Source organism: Paroedura picta, chromosome 2 (genome assembly GCF_049243985.1).
Source record: "Paroedura picta isolate Pp20150507F chromosome 2, Ppicta_v3.0, whole genome shotgun sequence".
Classification (NCBI taxonomy): Eukaryota; Metazoa; Chordata; class Lepidosauria; order Squamata; family Gekkonidae; genus Paroedura; species Paroedura picta.
Window position 1 is genome coordinate 167,416,973 of NC_135370.1, and position 16,139 is coordinate 167,433,111.

The 16,139-nt window shown below is 45.4% G+C and overlaps 1 protein-coding gene across 1 annotated transcript; it reads right to left on the bottom strand.

The window, feature by feature from the left end:
• Window positions 1-511: 511 nt before the first annotated feature.
• HSP90AA1 (heat shock protein 90 alpha family class A member 1) lies at window positions 512-8,702 on the bottom strand. Its single transcript, XM_077323713.1, has 11 exons — window positions 8,526-8,702; window positions 6,574-6,732; window positions 6,121-6,487; window positions 5,622-5,755; window positions 4,520-4,828; window positions 4,181-4,346; window positions 3,820-4,010; window positions 3,580-3,727; window positions 2,742-3,010; window positions 1,574-1,907; window positions 512-1,226 (listed from the first exon to the last, which is right to left on the bottom strand). Exons 2-11 carry the CDS (start codon window positions 6,730-6,732, stop codon window positions 1,117-1,119), a joined length of 2,187 nt encoding a protein of 728 aa, XP_077179828.1. The 5' UTR covers window positions 8,526-8,702; the 3' UTR covers window positions 512-1,116.
• Between the last annotated feature and the right edge of the window lie 7,437 nt (window positions 8,703-16,139).

The following is a 16,139-nucleotide window of genomic DNA, read 5'->3' on the forward strand; positions in this document are numbered from 1 at the left end:
TCAGGATCATTTTTTCCCAGTACCATTGTTCTCCTCCTGAAAGCTTTTTCTTTCAGAGAAAGTTATTTCCAAGCAGAGAATTGACTCCGCAACACTAGGAGAAGGGTACAACTAGGGGGAAAATGTGGAAAAGCTATTTGTGTATGGCCTGCTTTGTCCTGGGCAGGAATGTCATAAATCTCTCTTGGGTTACTGGCTTTTAGTTTATGAAGACATGTTCTCTATAGCTGCATGTGAATTTCTTCCTTAGTTTGAATCAGAATAGATTAAATGAAGGAAGTAGGGATTTATCAGCAAGTTACTGCTTTAGGTCTAACTTATGACACAAGCCATTTTTTCTCTACCAGCTTTTACTTCATTTGCTGTAATTCTCAAATTGGGACAGGAAAGTGATTGCTACACCTATTGAAAACAGTTTCACATATTCAGTATTAGTATTTGCCTCCAGGATCTTGATAAATGGGGGAGTGGGGAAATCCAGATTTGACTGAAGGATACACCAGACACAGCATTCTGTGACCAACATTAATTCAGAACACTTTTATTCCTAGATAGATCCAGATTAGAACTGTACATGCAAAACTGTTAGTCACCATAGATTTTACAGCAGATTCTATTCTATGAGAGTGGAATTCAGAATCCTTTTTATAGTATAAAAAGACTAAATATCAATACCTTGGAACAAGACATGACATATTCCAATGTTTTCAGTTCCAGTACCTAGCTACTAGGTATTGTATGTTATGGATGTTCAGTTATTAGAACGTCAGAGGTTTAACATCAACATTGCAGAACACATAGTTCGCCTCTTTTCTTTCCATTGCCATCCTGAAACCCTGCCAACAAACTAACCGATATTCCTTAACAGTACATAAGATTGTACAGTGTTATACATCAAAAAAGGATATTCCCTCAATGGCATCTCACATTACCTTAAAAAAAAAGCAATGTAACAAAAATAAAGGTATAACATCTCCAAAAATAAATACAAAGAGGGAATGCAGACAAGTGTCAAAAGACTTTTTGGCAGGTCACATTCATAATATACAAAATATAACTTATTCAAAGCCAAGGGCAAAAGGAAATATCCAAAATTTTCCTCAAGTGGTCAACCATTTAATCCACTTCCTCCATACGTGATGTGTCATCATCACCCTCCAGTGGGGGCATCTCTTCCGCAACTGCTGGGCTAGCTTCTTCTGGAGCAGTATCATCTTCATCTATGCCTGTAAGAATAAAAATGATTGTACTACATGAATAGCTGCCTCTCACCATGTAACATTCTTTTAAGTTGCTAATTAGGTTAAAAAGCTTATTATGGTAACAATGTGCAAATACAGGACTGCCCCACTGAGGAGCGAGGTAAAGTACTTCAGAACAGCAGAGACACCAAATGTGAAAAACAAGAATTTTTTTTCTGCACCTTGTTTCGGTTCCTTCAACTGCTTGACTAATGTTTGTTGTTGCTAGAAGAGATGGCCAGAGAGAACCAAAAACCTGGGTTTCCCAAATGACCTTTTTCAAAGAAAGTTAATACAAGAGCTACTTAATAACAGGAAAGTGTTTCACTTACCTAAACCAAGTTTGATCATTCTATAAATGCGGTTGGCATGGGTTTGGGGATCCTCTAGGCTGAAGCCGGAAGACAGCAGAGCAGTTTCATACAGCAAGATAACCAGATCCTTCACAGACTTGTCGTTCTTGTCTGCTTCTGCCTTCTGCCTCAGAGTCTCGATGATGGAATGGTCAGGGTTGATTTCCAGGTGCTTCTTGGCCGCCATGTAGCCCATTGTGGAGTTGTCCCTGAGTGCCTGGGCTTTCATGATCCTCTCCATGTTAGCAGTCCAGCCGTATGTACTGGTCACAATGCAGCATGGAGAAGTCACCAATCGGTTGGAGACTACAACCTGAAGAGCATTGCATGAAGAGATTGGTGAGAAGAGCCCTGCAAAGTGCTTCACAGACTATAACACTGCCTATCCTTTTAATGTGCAGCCTTGTTATAAACTGAAAGACAAACTAAACCCAGGTCACCAAAGTAAACAGAAACTGACTCCACCTAGTGGAAATCTCAGGAGCCTCCGTAAAACCCTTAACCATGCCAGATTAACTTAAGATGTAGGAGACATCAACTCAGTAAGATCGGCCCACAATGATCTGTTTAAGACTGATACAGGCCATCTTTCTCTGAAACAGTTCAGTGACAGATTCTTTGCACCCAACACTATCCCAAACAGTTCTCAGGCTATTTGTGGGACCCAGAGTTTCACAGGCATTATAAGCCACACAGCTAAACTCAATCTCTACTGGAAAACCTCCACAGTGGACACTATTAACAAAAGGGGTGACTCAGTACAATGTAGCTTTAAGGTAAAGGTAAAGGTATCCCCTGTGCAAGCACCGAGTCATGTCTGACCCTTGGGGTGACGCCCTCTAGCGTTTTCATGGCAGACTCAATACGGGGTGGTTTGCCAGTGCCTTCCCCAGTCATTACCGCTTACCCCCCAGCAAGCTGGGTACTCATTTTACCGACCTCGGAAGGATGGAAGGCTGAGTCAACCTTGAGCCGGCTGCTGGGATCGAACTCCCAACCTCATGGGCAGACAGTTCCAGACAGCATATCGCTGCCTTACCACTCTGCGCCACAAGAGGCTCAATGTAGCTTTATGTTGATTTTATTATAACAGAAATTGAAGATCACTACTTTGACACTAGGAGATATAAAGATGGGCTTTATTTACCTTTTCTACTTTCTTTTCAAGAATATCTTTCATGATCTTGCAGAGGTTTTCAAATTTTGTTTTTTTCTCTTCCTGTTTCTTTTTCTCTTCTTCATCTTCAGGGAGCTCCAGACCCTCTTTTGTTACTGAAACCAAAGTCTTGCCCTCAAATTCCTTCAGCTGCTGTACACAATATTCATCAATAGGCTCAATCATATAGATAACTTCCAACCCATGCTTACGAAGACGTTCCACAAAAGCAGAATTTGCTACTTGATCTTTGGTTTCACCTATGAAGAGGGAAAAAACGAAGAGAAAACAGAGTTCAGCTAAGTTTACTACGTTAAAAAAACCCTTTTGCTTTAACAAACATTCTCAGAGAAAAACCTCTGAATATTAGCAACACAGATGCAAATATTCCCTCAACAGTTTAATGTAGGCATCTGTCCATTAATCATTAATCTTGACATTTTTATTTCCTTTACAATGTTTTTTTCATCCAGTTGATCCCAAGTAAAAGATAACCTTATAAAGCCTATGTATCAGGCAAACCTCTTCATTATAGTTTGTACTAATCCATGACCAGCCTTCTCCTTATCTATGCGGTCTGATAATTTCCTCATAATCGTCTGATGAAGTGCTCCTGAACTCAAAATCTGATCTGCTGTTTTAGATGCAGCTACGTGCTTGAATCTTAGTCTGATGTATAGAAAAATCTATACAAAAATAACTTATGTGTAACATTCTGTCTGTTACCCAAGTAATCATGTTCCTTTAACTACCAAATTCTTGACAGAAGTCTTAACAGTTATGATTACTGCCACTAATCAGCATGCAAATTATTGCACCATACACTTACCTGTAATATAATACACATGTTTCTGGTTTTCCTTCATTCTTGTGCAGTAGTCTTTCAGGGACACCATCTCATCACCTGATGCAGAAGTGTAATATCTCAACAATTCTGACAGTTTCTTGCGATTTTGTGAATCCTCATGTATGCCAAGCTACAAGAAAAATTAAGTTTGAAAGCTATTATGCAAAGAATTATTCCAAGACATACTTTTTAAAAACACCTTAAAAGTTAAGCTAAACAAACCTTAATGTTTTTGGAGAACTGCTCATAGAACTTCTTATAGTTTTCTTTATCTTCTGCAAGCTCAGTAAAGAGTTCCAAGCATTTCTTCACCAAGTTTTTCCGGATCACCTTTAGAATCTTGCTCTGCTGTAGCATTTCACGGGAGATATTGAGAGGCAAATCTTCTGAATCCACCACGCCTCGCATGAAGTCTGGGGGGGGGGGGGGGGGAGTCTGGTTAGTCAGGCCTCTCATTAACTTATCAAAGTTGGTTTTAGCAAAAATGCTATTCATGTTTAGATCCCACAGGCCTTTTGAAAACCCTCCAAGCAGCAACAGATTTACCCGAATGCTTCTATAGCACATGTAAAAGTTTACTCACTCAAATATTCAGGAATTAATTCTTCACAATTATCCATGATGAACACTCTGCGCACATACAACTTGATGTTATTCTTCTTCTTTCTATTTTCAAACAAGTCAAAAGGTGCACGTCTTGGGACAAAAAGAAGTGCTCTGAATTCCAGCTGCCCTTCCACTGAAAAGTGCTGCAAAAACAAGAAACCAAATTAAGTGAAAAGGGAACAAAATCAATGCCTCCTGAACCTTATGGGAGGGCAGTATAGAATTATAACAAATCTATTTGCTTTCAAATCAGCAGAGGAGAGTATTCATCCAGTGACAGATGTCAAAAACATTTCCAGAACTGCAGCAGACTTACTTTTACTGCCAGGTGGTCTTCCCAGTCATTAGTCAGACTCTTGTAGAATTCCCCATATTCCTCATTAGTAATGTCATCTGGGTTCCTGGTCCAAATCGGCTTGGTTTTGTTGAGCTCTTCCTGGTCAATGTACTTCTCCTTGATCTTCTTTTTCTTCTTCTTGTCACCCTCTTTCTTTTCTTCTTCCTCATCAGAGCCAACATCCTCAATTTCTGGCTTATCTTCTGTTTTTTCTTCTTTTTCTTCCTTCTCTTCTTCTTTTTCTTCTGCCTCATCATCACTCACTTCCTTATCACGTTCTTTCTCCACCTGCATAAATGTAGAATAATTAAACCAAAATTGCTAATCATGCAAATGCCCTAATGACTAGAATAAGTAAGAGTCTTCATGGTGCTTAATTATGTTTGACTCCTTTTCCCTTAAAGGCTTTGAACTTTGCCCTTCACATGCCACAAATTGTAAAATGCTGGTCTTACTGATTATTTCAATAATTGAATTCTAACATTTTGCAAAGTGTTTCCATTCATTAAAGATAAAGTTTAACAAATTTCATCCTTATCCATTGTTGGATAACAATGTGGGACATGTCCGGCTAGGGGGGTGGGATGTGTCCGACTGTCCAAGTTGGAATAGGGCCAATCAGGTTGCAGCCAGCTTTGTCCTGATTGGCCCTGCCCCCTGCAGCTCCCACCCTCCGGCTCTGGATTCTAGCCTCTTTGCGCTCAGACACCTCGTGCCTGGAGCCAGCAGCAGCCAAGGGGAGAGGCCCTGGGCAAAGGGTTGTGGTGGAGGCCTTGCTAACGAGGGCCTCCGACTGCCAGCTAAGGAGCTCTGTCTCGGCCCTGCTAACGAGCTACCCAGCTCCTGCCTGCCCCACTTGATTTGGCTGCAAGCTGCAGCCCAAAGCCAGCTTAAGCTGCCAGGCCAGGGGAGGGTACATTTTCAGGGCCCGTTCTTAGGAACGGCCTTTGAAGCTAGTCTTTAAATAAAATCTAAGGCAGTGTTTGGTAAAGTCTATGTAGATTACTGTTAGCTAATATTTTACATTGTATTTACATATGCATAACTATAAATGAAATTCTTAAGGGAAACCAGAACTTACAAAAAGTGTTATTGGGTAGCCAATAAACTGAGAATGCTTCTTAACAATTTCCTTGATTCGCCTTTCCTCTAAATATTCTGTCTGATCTTCCTTCAGGTGTAGGATAACCTTTGTTCCACGACCCAGAGGCTCACCTGCAATATGAAGAATCAAACTCCGGTAACTGGCCAGCCCTTTTCTTCTCATGTCCAACTTAAAACATGATTAGATGTATAAAACTGCATTGTTTTCTAGACATGGCAGTCAGCACCCCAAAAGTATGTTGCATTGATAAAACACTGATTTCCACTTCTGCACTACAGGTAATTCTAAAACTCTTAGAAAAAAGTCAGCTATTGCAGCTGGATTTTCCCTGCCTTATCCTTAAAATATTCTAATAGCATCTTAATTAGTGCTGTTCCAACACTCCTTTAACTGTAGCCTACATCTACTCTCTTATTTGCCTGCTTAGAAAGGCTGTCACTTATAAAGAGAGGGAACACACATACGCAACCCTTACCATTGTCCAGTCTGACAGTGAATGAACCCCCAGCTGAGGACTCCCAAGCATACTGCTCATCATCGTTGTGCTTTGTGATTACTGTCACTTTCTCAGCAACCAGATAGGCAGAGTAGAAGCCAACACCAAATTGACCAATCATAGAAATATCTGCACCAGCCTGCAAGGCTTCCATGAAGGCTTTGGTGCCAGATTTGGCAATAGTGCCCAGATTGTTCACCAGGTCAGCTTTGGTCATCCCAATGCCTGTATCTATAAGAGTTAGGGTACGGTCATGCTTGTTAGGAATAAGATTGATCTTCAGATCTTTTCCAGAATCCAGTTTGCTTGGGTCAGTCAGGCTTTCATATCGAATCTTATCCAAAGCCTATAAAAGACAAAGGCAGCTGTTTGAGTAAAGAAGCCTTGTATGGGGCAAGCTTTCCCCCCCTAATCATTTGAAGCTTTACTTACATCAGATGAATTAGAAATCAGCTCCCTAAGAAATATCTCCTTATTGGAATAGAAAGTGTTGATGATCAATGACATCAACTGAGCTATTTCTGCTTGAAAGGCAAATGTTTCCACCTCCTCCTCCATTGGCTGATCTTGTGTATGCACTTCTTCAGGCATCTGTCAATAGATCAAGAACACAATACAAAACTGCATTGGTTAAAGAAGTAACGAAATAACATTTTAAAACATAACAGCAGTCCTAAAGAAAACCCATCAATTACCTACATATGTAAACTTTCTTTGCACTTTCCTGAAATAATAGGCATGCCTGAAACTCTTGTTTCAGATACTGTACAACCCAAGTGAGATGATATTTTGACATAAAAAGCAATGCAATGAATGTCTTTTTATCTGTGCTGGCAATACATAAAATTAACATAATTGCTTGGCAATTCTCAGGAATCCCTCTTACATAACAGAATATGGCTGCTTTTGTGTTTAAGATGCATCGTTGACCACATGCATCCAATACCACTATCAAGATACCACATATTTGCCATCTCAGCACAAGCTTCAACCATGCTTCCGCAAACACCCATTTCTCTTGCACACCTACTCACAAAGGCAATCCGTATTCTTTATTAACTAACTCTATGGCCCACTGTCTGAGGAAGTGTGCATGCACACGAAAGTTTTTATAAACCTTTTATAAATCTTTGTTGGTTATAAAGGTACCACAGGACTCAAATTTTATCTTCATGGTAGGAAGACTGTTCCACATGCCAGCTAGGACCAATACCCTCCACACAACTCTAGAAAATCCATCTAGCACCAGCAAGGACTTCATGCCAGGCCAACCTGCCACGAGCATCCCACCCATAAATTAACCTATGAAGCCAGGTGGTTTACCAGACCGCCTAAGTAGGCGCATGGTCCCCACTACAGGCAGGTTTGCAAACCTGGGCTTGCTCCTGCACAGCATGCAGTAGAACTGAGAATACAATTTAAAAACTCATTATTTTACGGGGAGGGGGGGAAGGGAACCCACCTAGAGCACCAAGGACGGGACAAATGAACAAATGAAAGAGCGGGCACCAATGCCAGGCAGCCGGGACACCAGCCCGCGACGCCACCTGCCGGCCTCCGCGTGGAGCGCCCGAGGATTCTAGAAAGTGCTAGAGCCTCCCCACCCCCACACGTCCTCCGCCGTGGGCTCCCCCGACACACGCGCCGCGCCTCTAAGCCCCGCCCCCCCAAGCCGATTCTCCGGCCGCGCCGAACGTGTGAGCGCCGCTACGGCCAGGACTCCTCTCTCGCCAGCCCCGCCTCCCCCCAAGAGCACCGAGAAGATTCTCCCCCCCCCCCCAATCCCGAATCCTGTCAGGCGTTGAGCCCCCTTCTAATGGGGCCACCTGCCTCAACGTCTCCGCCGGCATCCATTCTGAACTATCCCACCCCGAACTATACATATAAATACAATAAATAAATAATAATGAGAGACGAAATCCCGCATTATAACTGCCGCCTTCCTATAGGGGAAACCGTGTTTCGTCCCCCCGCTGCCCCATTCATTTCTCCTCAACCCTTTTCACACGCGCGCAGCCGCCACCGGCGCCCATTCAGGACTACTCCAGCCCCCGGGAGGGGTTAATCTCCGGCCGGCGCTGCTTTACGGACGCGCACTCAAGGACCCCCCCCCCCCAATAAAAAGGACCCCGTCGTCTCCCTCACACGGCTGAGTTCGGGCGCTTTTCCGAAAAAGCGCCCGGATGGAGAGAGAGGGGATGATGGCGAGCGTGGCCTCATATCTGCCTTCGCCGCACAGACCTCCCCCCCCCCCATATGGTCTCTCTCCTGACGACTCAGCTCCGCTTGCCCCAGAGAGGCGCCTCATTTTGGGGCAGGAAGCGCCGCCCGCCTGAGTTCGCCCCGCGGTCGCCATCGTTGCCCACCCGGGCGCCGACTCTCACCTCGGCGGCGGCTCGGATGGACGGTCACAGCACCGGTGAAGGCCAAGGGACTAGCTCCGCTCTCGGGCTCCGCGCGAACTGCACTGCGCGGCTCCCGGCCCGCCGCCCGCCTTATATAGGCGCGCCCCCTCCTCTTTCCAGAACCATCGGGAACCTTCAGCGACGGGCAGAGGGAGGGGGCGGAGAGGGGGCGGGGCTCCTCCGAGCCGTCTCCCGAGGGAGGGGCGGGGCGAAGGGAGGAGCTCGAGGCCGGAGAAGCGGCGCTGCCGGGGAGCTGTGCGCACGCGCCGTTTCCCACGCGCGCCCTGGTCGCGTCCTTCGGGCCCAGGTTGTGAGCCGTACGCACGCGCCGGGCGGGAGACTCGGGCGGGCTCTCCTCCTGGAGAGACAGAAGGCCGCATGCGCAAGAGCTTGCTTCCAGAACCTGGAGAGGGCCGTTGAGGTTTTTTTCATTCTTCCTTCCCCTGGCGCTCCTTCAAGGCGGGCGGGTGGAGGGAGCGCGGCTCTGCATGTCCGTAGGATGACATCATCACCCTCGCCTATTCACCAGAACAGTCTAGATAGGGGCGGAGCCACGAGGAGGAGGAGGGCTGGCTGGAGTTCCCTCGCCCCTCCCGCCGCCCTCAGAATGCCCTAGAAGCGGAAGACGGTTGGCGCGGTTGCTGCCGTTCTTTTCTCCCATTCCACCCAGAACCTCCTTGAAATAAGGGATTTCAGCCATTCTCAACCTTTTGTGGGCCCACAGCTCTGTTTGGAGTTCTCCTCAGGTTGCAGAGCTCTCTGTTAAATAAAGACACGACACAAACAGATAGCTAGATAGTGATCTTATTACTGAACACCAAGAAAACGTGAACATTCCAACATATTGGGAAAAAAATTTTAAGATTGTATGAAGTTAAAGTTTCGAACCTTTGACAGAGAGAAACCTACGCGTTCACTTTTACTCCCTAGAATACATCATAATTCAAGCACTCAACAACGAGACGGATTTCTGTTGCTTTCCCTTGAGAAAGGTCGAGCTTTCAGTTAATGACATCATACATGACAAAAGTATTTCATCAGATCGGTTACCAGGGTCTCCCAAAACCCCATTTCAGGCTTTTTCCCCCAGTCTGTAGCCCCCCTCAAATGTGTCAGAGCCTCCAAGGGGGTCATATTGCCCCCATCGAGAATAGTGACTCTGTTTCAACTTTGCATTAAGAAGAGAAAGAAGGCCATGTAACAACTCAAAAGATACTATGAGTTTCAAGGTAGCAACAGCTTTCCTCTGGTGTTTCTGAGAGTCATTATATCAAACATTTCTCCAGAGGGGCTAGCTATGCTGATCAACTAACTAAAAATAACAAAAAATGTCCTCTAGAGATACCTCAATGACTAATAAATTTACTGAGATATGATCTGTGAACCAGTTTACATGGGGCTGTCAGGTTCCTCCTAAACACTGGAGGGAGATGAGGCTGCCAGCTCTAATTTTGGAAACTGATGGAGATTTGGGGATGGAACCTGGGGAGGACAGGGATCTCAGTGGTGCACAAAATAATTGAGTCCCCCCCTCCAAAGCATCCATTTTCTCAATGGGAACCAATCTCTGTAGTCTCAAAGTGATCTGTAATTCCATCCCCAGGTCCCAACTGGAGACTGGCATCCCTAAGTCTGAAACATTATGCCAGAGGTTCCTGTCATGGGTTATATGGCACCACTGCTATGATTAGTTTTCAGCCTCCAGGTGGGACTTGGGGATCCCCTAGAGTAGCAGCTTTATCTGCAGATTATAGAGATCAGTTCCCCTGGAGAAAATAGCAGTGTTGAAGAGTGAACCCTGTGATATTGTACTCCACTGAGGTCCCTATCCTTCCTGGCTCCATGCCCAGATCTCCAGGAGTTTCCCAACCTGGAGTTGGCAACCCTACCCCATCACCTGCCAGTGGCTGGGCTCTCACAACTCTATCAGTGTGGTTTCTGTCACTTTACCTTAAAAGGGTGGATGCCAAGCCGGGCTTTTTAAAGTAGGAAGAATAGAGTTCCCCTTCAAAGCATCCATTTTCTCCAGGGGAAGTACTTGTGTAGAATCCCCAGTCTTAGTAAGGACCTCGTGATGATCAAATCATCTTCAACAATGTGCTTTCTTTTCCTAAATGAAGCCTAGTTATTGGGAGTGATTGGAGATTTTCACGAGTAGTACCTGTTTACAAACATACAATCAGAGTCCTAAAAACAAGCAGCCAAATTATTGTTGTAGGTTCAGATGATAGATGATGTGAAAGACTTCTATCAGAGACCCTAGAAAGCTGCTGCCAGTCAGAGCAGACAACACGGTCCTTTGTATACCTATGGCCTGGCTCAGCATTAGGCAGCTTCCCACGTACTATATCAAAGCCCCAAACAGCAACCATAACACTCCTGGCCAGACTGCCACCTCTCTCTGTACAAGTGCAATATTACAACTAAACTCAAAAATTGTGACAATCCGATGGCTGAAACCCACTGTTTTAGTCCATACGCCACAGCTCTTTTTATTGTTGGCAACAAAGCATCTATAGCAGGGGTGGCCAACCTGTGGAAAGCCACAGTTTGTCCACTGGAACACTAAGCCAGCTTTCATCCATGTATGATCCCTTTCCATTCTCAATTCTGCCTTACGTATATCATCAATTCTTGAACAACAATGCATGTCTATCGTTCAGATCTACACTAATAATAAAAAAAGGTTACCCATACTTCCTACAGAGAGCCTGTTCGGTATAGTGGTTAGGAGTGCTGACTTCTAATTTGGCATGCCAGGTTTGATTCTGCGCTCCCCCACATGCAGCCAGCTGGGTGACCTTGGGCTCGCCACGGCACTGATAAAACTGTTCTGACTGAGCAGTGATATCAGGGCTCTCTCAGCCTCACCCACCCCACAGGGTGTCTGTTGTGGGGAGAGGAATGGGAAGGCGACTGTAAGCCGCTTTGAGCCTCCTCAAAGCGGCATATAAGAACCTTCTTCTTCTTCTTCTTCTGATAGGTTTGTCAACCTCCAGTTGGGTGTGAAAGATATCCTAGAATTACAACTTAGCCCCAGACTATATGCATTGGTTATTTTCATTAGTTAGTTCATTCATTAGTTAAAACATTTATTACCCTTCTCCTGGTGGCTACCAGTATCCCTCCCTTCCTGAATCCCCACTTCCAGGATCCCCCCTCAAATCTCCAAGTATTTCCAAACCCAGGGTTGAGAACCCTAGCTACATGAAAGCCAGCTTGGTGTAGTGGTTAGGAGCGCCAACTTCTAATCTGGCGAGCCAAGTTTGATTCCCCACTCCTCCACATGTAACCAGCTGGGTGACTGTGGGCCAGTCACAGTCCTGTTAGATCTTTTTCTCAGTCCCACCTGCCTCTCAGGGTGTCTGTTGTGGGAAGAGGAAAGGGAAGGTGATTGTAAGCCACTTTGAGGTTCCTTCTGGTAAAGCCAACTCTTCTTCTTCTATATGGGTCCCAGTTAGAATATCTCATATAAAGGGTTGGAGCACAAGAAAGTGTATTGCCTACCACATCAGCTCCCATCACCTGCCGTAGTCTATAACAAACAAGTATAGAAGAACAAAGGCCAGTGTTTTTATTGTGGTTGTTAGTGCTGTACTTGCTACAATTTGCCAGTCATCACTTGGTGACTTTATATCGATTACAAATTTTGCAAAGATATAGTTGTTTTATCTACAAAAGTGAAAGGGAAGGCAAGACTGAGTCCCTCTGCAGTTTTAAAAATCCTACTCACATGCCAAACTGCATGTTAGCTAATGTTTTCATTACATGTCATCCGTTAGGTTGGTACTATTTTAGTTCTGTTGTAGCCATGAGCGTTTCTATGCTGTTTCCTGCCCACTCAAATACAACAGATTCAGTTTTACGAAATTTCTTGAGCAGCCTGCTTCTCTTCTGGGAATAACTTATCAAAGATACTTTACCTCTGCGTCTAAAAGCATCGAATTTACTTCGCAAAAATGAGGGACACAAAACAAAAATTACTCTTTAAAAAATCTAACACTGACAAAAATGGCTTCTTTTGGGAGCAGAAGTACTTTTTAGCTGACAGAAAGAGGTCTCTCCTTCCTCCACACTGCCCCTTACAGCTGCAGACATAAGTATACCGTTTGCTACATTCCATAATTTTCCAGAGGGCTTATACCTTGAATAAAACTTGCTTGGTCTGAAAGGTGCCAGTGTACTCAAGCTTTGTTCTGCTGCTTCAGACCAACACACCTACCCACCAGAGTCTATCCAGAGTAGTTTTTGAGGGTGGCAGGGAGGTACAGCACAACAGGGGAAGTAGAGCTGCATCCACATTGCTTTGGATCCAGCTCAGTATCTTTTTGCCTGGAATTTTTACTAAAGCCTGTAATTAGCTGGCTATTAACTATGAGGAAGAAGGTGGAAGATACTAGTGTCTGCATTCACACTTTTGTTTTCTTATTACTGTGTTTTCAGATATCTCAGCAATCTCAGCAGATCTAGAATTTTTTCATGGAATTCAAGCAGATCATGGAATTTTTTTGACAGGGGCAAGGCAAATGTGCTGTTTTGGGGGGCTGCCAACCTCCTTGTGGGGCCTGGAGATCTCCCAGAATTACACCTGTTCTCCAGACCAGTGGTCCCCAACCTTTTCATCACCGGTCAACGCTGAGGGACCGGGACCAGTCAACGCTGAGGCCCGGGGGGGAATAGTCTTTTGCCGAAGGACATTGCAGCCACCTGAGCCCCTGCTCCACTTGCTTTCTTGCCGGCACCCCTGATTTCATTCCGCCCACTGGGGGGCATTGCCAGTAGCAGCTGCGCAGTGCCACGCCGAGGGGGAGCCCCAGCCATGGCGGCCGCTGGAGAGCACCAAAGGTGAGCCGGCGGCAGAGTGGCAGGGCAGCCCCCGAGGCAGCAGCCGGGGAGGAGGACGAGGAGGAGCCACAGCCCGGTACCGAGCGATCTACGGACTGGTATCAGTCCCCGGACCGGGGGTGGGGGACCACTGCTCCAGACTATAGAGATCAGTTCCCTTTGGAGGTTGCACTGTATGGCAGCATATACTGCTGAGGTCCTGCCTTCCCTACCTCACCTCCAAGATTACTAGGGATTTTCAAACCTGGAGCAGTCAACCCTAACTGTCTGTAGCAGGGATTCTGGGATCAGGGAATCCATAGAAGCTCTGGAGGGGATCTGTGGCCTTCTACCTCCTCAGGGAGGGATCAGGGAATCCATAGAAGCTCTGGAGGGGATCTGTGGCCTTCTACCTCCTACCTTAATAGACTCAGCTGCAAGCTATGGAACTGGTTTCCATTGCACCACAAGTTTTATTGTGTTTTCTGGCCTCGGAGGGGGCAGATATTGCACTTTTACTCCAGGTATAAAACGCCTCCTGTCAATCCTCACCTCAGTCCTCCTCAAGCCAGCATGTCAACATGGTTGGTGATGTCACTTCTGAGGGTGTGACAGGGAGGTGTGGCCAGCTGACATCACTTCCAGGGCTCCTTGAAACCTGGAAAATTATTTCAGGGGCTCCTTCATGGCCAAAAGTTTGGAAAAGGCTGATTTATAGGGTAATGTACAGGCTTCAGTGGGTTATTTGCATCTTCACTGTGCTTTCTTGGGTGTATTTGGCTCATGTCAAAGGGGAAGCTGTGAACTGGGCCAATCCATTTAGCCTCGTCACAGCCTTGGGGGGCAACTAAGGGCTGAAACACACCTTAGTTCCCCTCCCTCTTTTGCAAATGTATCTGCCAGGATTGCCTTTTCTCTTAATGAACGTGATCTGCCCAAGGTCCAAAGAATTAGATGAGTTGGGCTCCAGCAGCACCCAGCACTGCTGAAGTCAATGGTGGTGGCAAAACCACAGACAGGTGCTGGCTGGCTACAGAAGAACACAAAGAGAACACAGTTAAGCCAAGGTGTTAGTGTGACAAAATTATCCAGCCACTTGTATGTGCTGTTCAAGGCATTTTTGCGCCTCAAGGCCAGCCTGACCTGGGTGCTGCCTGTCAGATGCCAAGCTGTCCCAGCCAGAAACATTCGCACACTGCACTTAGCAGTTCCTACACAAATACATCAGAGCTAGGAGAACTGTAACTTACTACAACTCCTGCCAATTTCTTAGCTCACCTTAGGGGCAGCACTCTGTCCTGTTGAAGCCCACAGTCCAGCAAGCCATGAGTGACCTGCCTTCCTGTTCTTGGGAAGGAGTTCTGCACGCAACCTAGCTGGGTTTTAGAATAGGACCTGATTGTTGGTGCAAATGGTTGATGTCAGCTCATTTTCTCTTTGTTTTATCCTAATTACCTTGTAACTTTAAACAAAAGAGTTGCCCATGTTTTTATGAGACATAAAGAAGATAAACAATCCTGTGCAGCTTTAGAACAATGCAGGTAGACCTTTTGGGATCAATGCATGTAAATAGAGTCTGTGTTGCCAAATATGCATACTTGGAGGTCTGCTTGGAAGCCTGTCCCATTTGATTCTCATTTATTCATTTATCCATCTGATAGGGCAGGCATCCCTAGTACCCCCTCCCCCCCCCATGGGAGAGTGCACAGAATTGAATTCTTACTTAGCAGTAAAGTTCATGGAAATCAGTGGGCCAACTTTTGGAAGGTGAGGTCTATTGGTTTATGTAATGGCAAGGTAATTCCTAGCAGCTTCTGTTCAAGGGCTATCTGTGCCTCTAAACTTGGAGGTCCTTTAAAAACTGAATGGGATCCTGTTAGCTTTCCCGAATGACTTTCCATTTGTTCACATGTTGATTGAGTTGAATTGGGCAAGTCCAAGACGTTCTCTTCTTAAGTCACTTCCACGGCTGGTTGTTTTAAGGCCTGTGCTTTGAACCTAGAAATATTGTCTGTTCTGCCCACTTCCTGGAAGCTAAGCAGGATCTGCCTTGGGAGTACTTGGATGGGAGACCACCAAGGAAATCCATGGTTACTAGCTAGAAGCAGGCAATGGAAAACCAACTCTGGAAGCTCCTTGCCTTAAAATCTCTTCCAGGTTGTTCTCAGCCGGCTGCAACAATGCCAAATTCCTCTAGCCCACCCCCCCTTCTTCTATAGAAGAGACATAGCTACCTCTGGTATAGGAGGGGCATAATACATGTACATGCTTGCTGATACTGTTTTTCTTAGTAAACTAAAATTCCGCATGCAGAAAGGGAAAGAAAGGCATCAGTGAATGTCTGTTTATCCTGCTTTGAGCCAAAAAAAAGTCTGCTCTCTAACACTCTCACAGGTATCAAAATCCAGTATTAATTCATGGGGGAAGGAGGTTGTCAGCACATTGGAGAGCGACCCGGTTGCTTCCTGCTTCCCCTATCGAGGTGACTGAAGGAAGGAGGGCTGTCAGGTGGACAAATTTAGGCTCCATTCACGAAACAAGTGGGCATCTGCTAACAGCGCTATAGGACAAGCTGTTACATGCTTCCACAAGTTCACCGTATTTACTGGGAAAAAAATACAATAATGTCATAATATTGCATAATCCAGGGTCTGTGGGGATGAGTCTGTTGCTCCAGGAAACTCGGATCAGGGCCTTACTCTAAGTCATGTTCAATTAGTGCTGAATGTACTCATGGATAAGCAACAAATGAGATCTACCAGGTGTGGC

Excerpts from the sequence above, each read along its gene's own strand:
- HSP90AA1 (XM_077323713.1), bottom strand. The coding sequence starts at position 6,732 with ATGCCTGAAGAAGTGCATACACAAGATCAGCCAATGGAGGAGGAGGTG. Across the intron at positions 4,347-4,519 it reads AAGACCACCTGGCAGTAAAA|CACTTTTCAGTGGAAGGGCA; the intron begins GTAAGTCTGCTG and ends TTGTTTTTGCAG. Across the intron at positions 4,011-4,180 it reads ATTAATTCCTGAATATTTGA|ACTTCATGCGAGGCGTGGTG; the intron begins GTGAGTAAACTT and ends CCCCCCCCCCAG.